Here is an 8651-nt window from a genome sequence, read left to right on the forward strand (position 1 = left end):
TTCCTAAAAAGTCTGCAGGGTCTAGACTGAACGACTACCACCCTGTGGCACTCACCCCCATTCTAATGAAGTGTTTGAGAAGCACATAAAGAACAACATCCCAGCCAGCCTGGACCCTCACTAGTTTGCTTTCAGAACCAACAGATCCACAGAGGACGCCGTCTCCACTGCCCTCCACTCAGCCATCAAACAATGATGAGACTTCATAGAGGGAGGAATTTGTAGAGTGTTGCACAGAGAACAACCTACTGCTCAATGTCCGCAAAACCAAGGAGGACAGGACTGATCGTTGATTTCAGGAAGAAGGAGTTAAAGACACACACTCCTGTCTACATCAGTGGAGCAGGTGAACAGTTTCAAGGTGCTGGAAATCACATTACAGAGAACCTGACATGGTCATCTCACATCTCCACGCTGATGAAGAAAGCTCAGAAACGACTAGATTTCTTAAGGAAAAGAAGGGATGAATTCCTGTGCCAATTTCTTGTTACCTTTTACAAAGGAGCACCAAAAAGCATCCTGATGCAAACATCAGCAACTGGCATGGGATGAGCAAGGATTCTATAAAGAAAGTACCCACCCAGCCACGGCCTGTTCACCCTGCTGCCTTGGAAGAGATACAGAAGTATCATTCATCCTCAGTGCTGCACCATCTAAAATAGATTATTTCTATGACTTATTATTTATCCACCCATCTAGTGTATATCAGTTTTGTTTATAATGTTTGTTTTTTGTGAGTAGCATAAAGAGAAGTACAGCTTCATCTCGTTATACAAGCCTGTGTTGTAAAATGATAAATACAAAAATAAATTTACCTTGTAAAAACAATAATTGTAGCAGTGGCTGTCAAACGGGAACATGGAGGCAATAGGTGGCTTGCAACCACAGATTCAGACCCCACAGCTCTGGAGCCAGAAACACCTACAGAAAGTGACAGAAGGAGTGAGGATAGGGTAGAGAAGTACAAAACTATGGGAGAGAGAAGAAGTTGAGTTAGTAACATTTAAAATGGGATAAGAATGCATCCAGATGGAGAAGGAGAGGAGGTGTGAGGAGCTCGGTGCATCATGGGAAGTCTGACTCATGTTATCAAAATTAATTTTCTGTTGAACCACGTACAGCCAGGGTCCACCATTGCATTCTGGCTCAATTGCGGCAGCCACAGATATTTGCTGTTGTAGTACAGCCAAATTCATGATTTTATTGTTCTCATTTAAATAGATTTCCATTCCTGTTTGAATGAGTATCTGATTTACTGCAGCTAATAAATACTGCATTTTAACCAGGAATCATTTCCAAGCCGCGCTGCTGATCACGTCATTATTTTATAAGGACTGTGAGGAAGGGGATCTGTGGGACAGGGAATTGGTTCTGAAGAATAATTACAATTATTAGGTATTATTCCAGTACAGGGAGGTTACAACAGTAGATGTGTGTGGTTCTAAAGATTAACAAAAAATAATATCTTTAAACCCAATTCTTACAAATAGATAAATTTACTATCATGAATCTTACAAACAATTCTGGTGAAACAGCTCCGCTTTCATAAATGTTACATTGGTGTTCAGAGAACCTAGGATATTGACAAAACATGCTAGTGCATCTGAAGACAGCAATAAATTACAAACAGACACTGGAAAAAACACAAATGTTGATAGACGTTCGCGCCACTCATGTGGAAGTGTGCAACAGGTCTTTCATCTGTCGAGCTGTTGTTTTGCAAAAGCTCTGTTGATGAGAAAACTGCAAATGTTTTTTTGCTTCTAAAACATGAAAATTGTCGGTACAAGTGTAAACTATACACAAATGTGTACATTAGAACTGCAGTGAAGTCATGATGGAAATGTAGAACAACTGGAAGCAACGCAGCTGGGTCCAGTGAACATGAAGGATAATTGATCAGTTAACGAATTCTTCTTTCACCTGTAATTACTAATTCAGTCTCACTGATCCTCTCAATGCCATCCTCCTCCACAGGCAGAGGCATCTCCAGCCACTGGAGTAGAGGGACCCCAGCCCTGTGGTCGCCCTCTCAGCCCCCGGCAGCGTCGCGCCCAGCAGCACATCCAGCAGGGCCAGAGAGACGGCAGAGATCCAGCCAGCAGGGCAGCCTTCACCCTGGCACCTCGCCAACCTCAGGATGAAAGCCATGCAGGCTCGGCAGTCCTCATTGTGGTACTCACTCTGGCCCTGGCCGCACTCATCTTCCGCAGGATCTACTTGGCTCATGAGTACAAGTTTGACTTCGAGCTGTGACACCCCCCACTCCACCCTCGAGTCAACCCCTCCTGCTACCACCCTAACAGAACTGTGACCCACTGAAGTGGAGCCAGAGCCGAGGCAGTGGCTGACGCTGACATTCTGCCCTCCCTGCCCGTCAGAAGAGGGTTTAGTCTTCACTGAGGGGAAACTTTCATTCCTGTAGAGGAGACGCTACACTCACCACAACACCTCCAGGGTGTCTTTTAATTAATGTGAATTTTACTCTCCAGGGTGTTCTGCATTTTTAAGAAGCTTTGTGATCAGTTCAGCAACCACACACACCACATGTCCCCTTTCATATAATTGTTGTATATCCTAGGGCTGCTTCTTGTTCTCATTATTTAATTAAAACTGTAATATGAAATGTCCACAACATGAAATGATGGGGGATTTTTGTCTCAAGGTAATTATTTAATCATGGAAGGATCTGCACAGAGTGTGCTATGTGCTATGACTTGTGCTTTCATTTCCTGTTAGGTCAGTGACACCATACATGGCTCTGTTTCAATGGTGGAAGTGCAACATGGGATATAGCAACATTGTGCATTTCAAGAATAAAACATAAAATGCCACTGTAGTTGAGAAAGTTGGAAAGGAGATGATGCGCAGGATTGATAAGCCGTGACACATAAACAGGCAGGGTTATAAGTGACTAGTCTGACAGAGGTGTTGCGGCACACAAATGGCGTCCTGCTGCCTTCAGATGCCTGCAGGGATTTAATGAACAGAAGCTTTATAGTAAATAATAGTTGTGAACAACAGATATTGTAAGAATTACATATATTAAATTCAATTCAGTTTCAATCAACGCAGACTGCTTTAACGGCATTTGTGTGTTACACCATGTTCTGTGGCCACTGTAATGAGTCACTGCAGGGTGATGTTGCGGAGATGTAGTTAGTAGTCACAATTTCTGACACCAGCCATCAGAAACTGTGACCCTAGTGTAGCTAGGAATAAAAATGTTCATTCAAATATTGTCAGTTTGTATAAAAAGGTGGGCAAAAGGCCTGAAGAGTCAGAAGCATAACAGGTCACGTCACGCCATGAGAAAATGTGACCCTACTGTACCAGGAAATCAAACAAAAATATTCTGCATCCAAATATTGTAAGGTACTTGCCCGTTCTCTCACCCCTTTTAAAGACAGAATAACATTAATATAAGAAGTGATCTACACAAGACCTCTGTAGAGCTAGAGGCTGTAGCATAACACACACCATGCTCTGTCAAGTTGCATTTTGGGTTGATTTGTGCTAAGTACTAGGTTTTGACAAGGAAGAGGAATGTGTGGAATAAAAGACTATATCTCTCGTTCTTCTGCATCAAATTGGATCCTTTTTGTTTTAAAACTATCCATTGTGAGTCTGACAGTGTTATAGGAGTGTAATGATAAGGTTGTCACAGAATACGGTGTAACACCTGCTATAATCACATTAAACTTTCATTTTAGAGGCACTTTAAATGCATCTACTGGTTGGAGAGAAATTGTTTATTTAAAGTTTTAAGTATTGTTTCATAATTGTTAGAAAGTTGCCCTATTTAGTTTGCTCTTGTTGACAAAATCACCACAAAGACCCTGTTACTACAATTTCTGCTTTCTGCAGCCTCATTTAAATTATACTCCCACCTGCGCTGCACCCAACAACACCAGAGTACAAAGAGAAGGTTGAGGTCAGGAACATACCGAACAGTCTGTTTGCAGCTTCCACTGGTCATTGTGCCTCCAGTCCACTGAAACAGAGCCCATAGTGTTAACATTCTCAGCAGTCCTGTGAAGGGAATGAGTTGACTGATCCATAATTACGAAAAAGAGTACACAGAACTGTACTCCATGACATCTTTTTTTGCACCAGCAAATCTATAGGTTCAGCCAACTGGATGCTTACTTTCAACACAAGTATGACTCATTGGGTTCTTAATCTGATTTTGCTTTCACATAGATTTTATTTATTTCATTTAAATCAGGAAGTAATTTTCTGTGGACACTGTAATCCTATTAATTTGTATCTTCCCCCCTCACTCCCTGTTTCCCATATTTTTCTTGGTATTCATATCATGTCTCTGCATTAATCTCTAGTTTGGCTTGCATTCTCTGCTGTATGCAGACTGTCATTTTTCCCCTGCTTGTATACTTTGTTTAGTGGTTTATCACTCTGATGAGATTCAGAGGAACTGGGAAGCAATTAAATTTACTATTTGCACATTGTAGCTGACAGATTTGTGACTTGGCAGCATACAAATATGTCAGTGGTAGCTGCAGCAGTCTACCTGTTGAGAACAAATCTGTCTCAGTAGTTTTTCTTTAATTTGCACAACATCTTATACCTGTATATGTTCAGGTATTACTTGTATTCTCTATGAATATGCATATTCCCCTAATCTTTCCATGTCTGCCTCTTCAGTTATTGTGCCCAATGCTGGTTAACTGGGATATAAACAGAAAATAAATCTCTTTAATGAAAGACTGTGTTTGCCATTTGTCAGGCCTCAGTATCTACACATTCCATATGTAACAGTGCTGTTGCCTTTAAATAATCCTGGTGATGGAACAGGTAATTGCCAGGACCTAATGTGTGTAAAATACATTATGCTATCCCTGTCATCTCACATATCCTAATATATGTAGTTCAGAGGTAAGACATCTGATTATCTAGATCTACTATGAAGCACAGGAAATGAGTTGTGGATTCCTGACATGTTCAGCTGGACAGACTAGATCGTTGTCCCTGTGTTCTGTGAGTAATTAAATTTTTTAGTAGTTGTTTAAACAAGACTAGAGTCTTTAGTCATGCTAGCGTCTCTGTGACACTATACTTAGGCACATCCATGCTTTGATTAAAATGCTAACATGCGGATGCTAAGCAGATATAAGGTTTACCATGTTCACCATCTTTGCTTAGTACGTGAGCATGCTAACATTTGCTTATCAGCGCAAACGCGAAGTACAGCTCAAGGTGATGGAAATGCAGGTTTTTAGTCATAAACTTTTGACCTGACGGTGGCCTTAGATGAAAAGAAGTAAAAGGGGGCTATATGAGGTTCTTATCCACAGTCAGTGGATTACCTGAGGTAGATGGTCAGCGTGTCCCTAATTTGGAGAAACCGTTGTACCAGCACGGATGCAAGGCAATGTACTGCTATGGACAGGGTCAGCAGTGAAATGATTTTAGCCACCTTAAAGAAGGCCTGTTGGAAAAACAATCAGTTGCTATGTTTAATATTTTTAGCACTTCAGCATTAGCATTTCAGCACTTCTTGCTGTGTTGGAGTAACATTACAGAATAGTGTATTTGTTTTATCCAAAATGTTAAAAGAACAATGGGACATGTTTCATAGAACTTTTGTCTAGCTTTGTGGGATAGGGAAACGCTGAAGTTGTGGCTAGTTGTACTAAAAATGTATGCTAACACTCCTGTCAGTCGTGACTGATTACAAAATATCTATATAGATTAATTTCCCCTTTACAGCAGTTCAATAGAACAGTAATTTTGAAAAGCAGTTGATATTTTCAATAGTAAAATAAGTGACATCAACAGCCTGACATTATCTTGGTAATATTGTTGCATGTGGTGTGTATATACGCGTACCTATTAGATGACAAAAAAGACCATTTTATGACTACATTTGGATGTCTGTACATTGTGAGAGAATCTTACTGGCAACGAATGTTGATGGTCGTTATTCAATAAGCCCCTATATCAGGTCTAATTTAACAAAAGACTCATTGATTAATTCTCTCCATCATTCCCAAGCAGCAGCTCCATGACTGGGAAATGTTTAAACCACAAATCTATGCTATATTGAAAGTTTCACTTGAAAGAATGATATTTGTATTTTTAAATAATTTACTTTCTTCTCAGGACCTGTATAAAAAGAAAGCTTTCCTGGAGCTTTAAAATAGGAATGTTGTTCATACTTGGTTCTGGGGAAAACCTATTCTTCTATCATTTTCAGGGAGGTTATTGTGGTGATGTTTTTCCAAAAACAGACTTTGTTGAAGTCCCGCAATCCACTCCTACCAAGACTCAACACATAGCAGATAAGGAACCATCGCAATCGCTCGGGCCTAGTCTCTCCTCTTTCTTGACACCACGCACCAATGCACTGAGACGTACCTTGCACTCCCTCCTACATTGGCACAATCGGAAGGAAGCTCAGCAGTGCTGATACCTTTTCTGAGCAACTGAATAGTAACTAATCACCTCCAACATTACTGGACTGACACTCATTATATTGTATTTGTGTGTATAAGGGCCGGACTGCCATCGCATCAACCACAACATTTACTGTCCCGCGTACAACCACTGAAGACATACCAGTAGAATGGCTTGTCTCTAGTAGTAAGTAGTATTCTTTCTCTACAAACTCAATGTGAAGATGCAGTGGAAGACACAGTGAGCATTGATATAAGCATGAGCTTCGGGAAGATGTTTCAGGATCCCTTAGACTTCAGTTTTTCACTACCCAGCACCACAATCTGTCTCTGGATCCAACAGAGTAACTCCAGGAGGATGGGCTGAAAAGAAGTGACTGGTGAATCATTCAAAGCTCATGGAACTTTCACCACATGTGACTGTTACATTGATGTTAAAACAATTACAACAAATTCCAGCCAAATTAAAATGAACTGGACCTGCCTAATGGACACTCAGGACAGTGGGCATCATGTCCTGATCGAAGGGGGGGTGGCTGATAACAATCTTCTCTGAACATAGCGGATTGGACTGTCTACAACAGTAAGTAACATAGAAAACCAACAAAGTTTCTGTCTCAATTAATTGATTTAATTTGTAATGTTACAAACTTCAACTTGTTTATACTTTGTTGATGAGTCGTTGTTGTTGTGTTTGTTGTTTTACCTAGGTGTGTAGAAGAAACTTGTGGCTGCATTAAAAAAGAAAGACAACAAAGCTCTCCAACCATGGCTGAAGTCAATCTCCAACCATTTGTATTGGTCTTGCGTTGGTAGGCGTTGCTACAGCATGATATTTGTGGCGTGCATAGATGGGAGGAGAATGGGGTTACAGCTGTCATCACCCAGCCTTGACAGAGGAGCAGCAGAGAAGAAAGAAGGGGGTCAAAGCAATAATAATCTCCTTCAAGACTTGAAGCAGATAAGCTTCATGCACACTTGTATGCCTTTTGTTCACCTGTGTTGTTTAACAGTTACTGAGTAAAAAAATAGTCACTGCTGTGAGGATTAGAATCATTGTTCTACTGTCTGACCTATACTAATAGCTGATAACCAACTTGATAATGAGGTAATTTGTCATTTGTGGATGTAACACAAGCTGTTGTTTTTGCACCAAAACAGGATTTCTGGAGGTGTACCACTCTTCTATGCTGAAGTATGCTCAGAAGAGGCTGCACTTCAGATATGACTCCATGAGGGTCCGTACCCAGCTGACGATCATGGATCAAAACGCCAATGTTGGCAGACTAGATCTAGCACAGTGTAAACTGTGATGCTGTTTTTGTTCAATAGTCTGTGGAGATCTCAGAAATATGTGTTATGAGATATTGAGTAGCATTAGGGAAGTTGAGAAATGTTGAAATCCATGAAACCTCTAATAAATATTGTGAAGTACCTGTAATATCAGGAAGGAAGGAGCAGTTTGTGTCATAATAAAAGAAAGAAAAATCTTTTTATACACCATTTACTAAACTATTTTGTGAATTCATGTGCACAAGAACTACATAGTAAAAATGATGGGGTTTTTTAATAAGGATAAATACGGTACAGATATTTATATTCCAAACCAAGTCAACAATAATAATAATAATGAGTTTATTTGTATAGCACTTTTCATACACAGAATGCAGCTCAAAGTGCTTTACATTTAGAGCATTTCAAACAAGAAGCAGATAAAAAATTTAGAAAGAACAATTAAATGCAAGCAAAACAAGAGAAAGTATTAGTCTACCACAGTTAAAATAATAGTACAACACTTTTAAAACAAATATAGCCATAGAAGAAATAAGATTCAAGATAAAAAGTGTAATAAATTGTACAACAATGCAGTGCAAAGAGGACGTGTGTAAGTGCAGTCTTTTAGGACCAGGTAAGTATAATAACAGCATTGTAATGTAGAACAGATTTTGATAAAGCGAGTTAAACATTTTAAAAATGTGATCAAATACAAGATTAGTACAATCGAAGCATATAAAGAGCAAAGGACCTAGACAGCTTACTTTGGCAATGCAGAACGGTAATTCATGTTCTTCAGACACATGATCTCCTAGACTAACATAAAATTATAAATAAAAATATAAGTTTTAAACCAGTTTAAAAGAGTATCAGAAAGACCAATCCAGCTGGCAAGGCGGTGGATTAAAATATGATGTTTGATGGTGTAAAATGCTGCACTCAAATCTAAAAGAATAAGGA

General features: G+C 39.7%; 1 protein-coding gene and 1 long non-coding RNA gene across 4 annotated transcripts in view; both read left to right on the plus strand.

The window, feature by feature from the left end:
• Positions 1–4725, plus strand: part of ube2j1 (ubiquitin-conjugating enzyme E2, J1) — a 36350-nt gene extending 31625 nt beyond the window's left edge. Inside the window, exon 8 of the mRNA XM_046060139.1 lies at positions 1978–4725. Coding sequence (XP_045916095.1) covers positions 1978–2256 — 279 coding nt within the window. The 3' untranslated portion in view covers positions 2257–4725. The remainder of the gene's footprint in view (positions 1–1977) is intronic.
• Positions 4726–4912: 187 nt separating this feature from the next.
• On the plus strand, positions 4913–7868 carry LOC123977971. 3 transcript variants are annotated; one of them, XR_006826821.1, is made up of 3 exons: positions 4913–4998; positions 6218–6999; positions 7127–7868. It is a non-coding gene; the product is annotated as an uncharacterized LOC123977971 (long non-coding RNA). The 3 variants fall into 3 exon arrangements; XR_006826823.1 differs by having other exon boundaries at positions 4928–4998; positions 6516–6999; XR_006826822.1 differs by lacking the exon at positions 4913–4998 and having other exon boundaries at positions 5730–6999; positions 7127–7396; positions 7578–7868.
• The last annotated feature ends 783 nt before the right edge of the window (positions 7869–8651 follow it).

The sequence above is a fragment of the Micropterus dolomieu genome, linkage group LG10 (assembly GCF_021292245.1).
Source record: "Micropterus dolomieu isolate WLL.071019.BEF.003 ecotype Adirondacks linkage group LG10, ASM2129224v1, whole genome shotgun sequence".
NCBI classification, from domain to species: domain Eukaryota; kingdom Metazoa; phylum Chordata; class Actinopteri; order Centrarchiformes; family Centrarchidae; genus Micropterus; species Micropterus dolomieu.